Genomic DNA, 1925 nt, shown 5'->3' with positions numbered 1-1925 from the left:
CTAGAGACCAACCATATTACCCGCCTACAAAACATTAGTCTAAGCTCGCAATTTTTCAAAGTTGGAACATCAAACCACAAATTAAGCATACCAGGGATGAGCTCCATACCAACTGATACCGAAAATCCCTAAAAATGGGTACCGTTACCGAAAATATCCGGTACCAGTACCGAAAAGGTTAAAAGTTAGTACCGAAAATCCCTAAAAAGGGTACCGCTACGGAAAATACCCGGTACCACAATCCACATGGACCATTTGTGTAACTTGCCCAAATCCAATGATGAAACTAGAACATTAGTAATACAACAAAAACAAAACAATAAGGGGGTTAAAGTGTAACACTACCCCTTTTTATACTACCATACATACCAAAACCATAAAATCTCATTCTTCACACCTCACCAGCTCACCCCAACCAACACCGCCGGCGGAAGCGGCACCACCACCACCACTGCCATCACTTCCACCAAACTCTCAAAACACTCACAGATATATGTACATAATAATTCATATCAATACACAAACACAACCTCATATATCACATATCACATATCTATAGATGAGGTGTAAGAAACACAACACCGATCTCAGCAGCATCAACGGCGTCTGCGCTTCTTGTCTCCGTGAACGCCTATTCAAACTAATCCTCGCTCAGAAACAAGCCGAAGCCCAGGACCAATCACAGAACCACTGTAATTCAAACACCAATCCGCCGCTACAGCGTTCTGTTTCTCCGTATATCAACCACCGGAAATCCGTACAGCAACAGAATTCTGTTACAACCGTCCAACAACCTTCTAACAAACCTCACCTGAACCACAGCCTCTCAGATCAAGGGTTCTACAACTCACCGCAGATAGCGGTTACTTCCGGCGGTTGCATCGGCGGTGCTACTGCAACTTCATCGAACAATAAGAAGAAGAGTTTGATTAGGTTTTCAACGTTTTCAAACCTGTTCAGGTCTAACGGACGTGACGGAGACTCCGATTCGATTCACGGAGCTTCCGTTTCCACTTCCGGCGAGCCGAGCGGCGCCGCTGGTAAGCCGACGTCAGTGACGTCATCTCCGTTGTGGTTCTCGAACGTTCGTCCAGTTTCTGATCGTCGTCAGAAGAATAAATCGGTTTACGTAACCGAATCTTCATCATCCGCCGCTGTACGGAAGCAACGGTGTGTTGTTCGAGATCGAGGAATGTCACCGGTGAGAAACTCCGATGACGGTGGTGAAGAGGATTTCAGTGACGGATCAAGCGGTTACGAATCGGCGGAGGTGGAGTCCTTTAAACAGACGCCGAAGAAGACGCAGTCGCATCCGACAGTCCGGCGCGGCAGCGCACAGCGGAGTGTTTCGGAGTTGATTTTCTGTTTGAGTCCGTTAGTGCGTGCGAGTCCTAGTCGGTTATGGAACGTGAAAGGAAAACCACCGTTGGACGGCGGAGTTAACGGCGATATACGGCCTCATATATCTAATGTTAAATCGTTCTATGCTAATAGATCACGGAAGCTTGCTGATTTCGGGAGGTCGCATCCACACCGTTGACTTTCATAGTTTCACCACCTTTTGGTATATTATTTCGTGTTTCTATTTTATTTTTGTTAATTCTGTGTTAATAACTTAATATACTTTTTTTAAAAGTTTTTGTGAATTATGATTTTGTTACAGCTTTAGGTCGAATTAGTGAATTACTATGAAAAATCTGAATTAATTTAAAATTTTGAAGCCCATCTTGTTTAAACTTTTTGAATTACACGAGGTTAATACATAAGACAAAGTTGTTAAATCATTTCATATTTTAATAATTATTAAATCAGATGATTGGATTTATTTATAATAATTAATGTTGATGTTGATGTTGCTTGAGATAATTTGTTTAGGGTTTAAAATATTTGTAATATAATATGGATGGTCATCGTGAAAGCAACTT

The 1925-nt window shown here is 42.2% G+C and overlaps 1 protein-coding gene across 1 annotated transcript; it reads left to right on the top strand.

The window, feature by feature from the left end:
• The first annotated feature begins 559 nt into the window (after nucleotides 1-559).
• On the top strand, nucleotides 560-1540 carry LOC110924239. The gene has a single exon (XM_022168269.1). It carries the CDS (start codon nucleotides 560-562, stop codon nucleotides 1538-1540), a length of 981 nt encoding a protein of 326 aa, XP_022023961.1.
• The last annotated feature ends 385 nt before the right edge of the window (nucleotides 1541-1925 follow it).

This window comes from Helianthus annuus, chromosome 16, assembly GCF_002127325.2.
Source record: "Helianthus annuus cultivar XRQ/B chromosome 16, HanXRQr2.0-SUNRISE, whole genome shotgun sequence".
Taxonomy (NCBI): Eukaryota; Viridiplantae; Streptophyta; class Magnoliopsida; order Asterales; family Asteraceae; genus Helianthus; species Helianthus annuus.
Note: the sequence above shows the minus strand (reverse complement) of the source record. Positions and strands in the feature narration are given on the sequence as shown.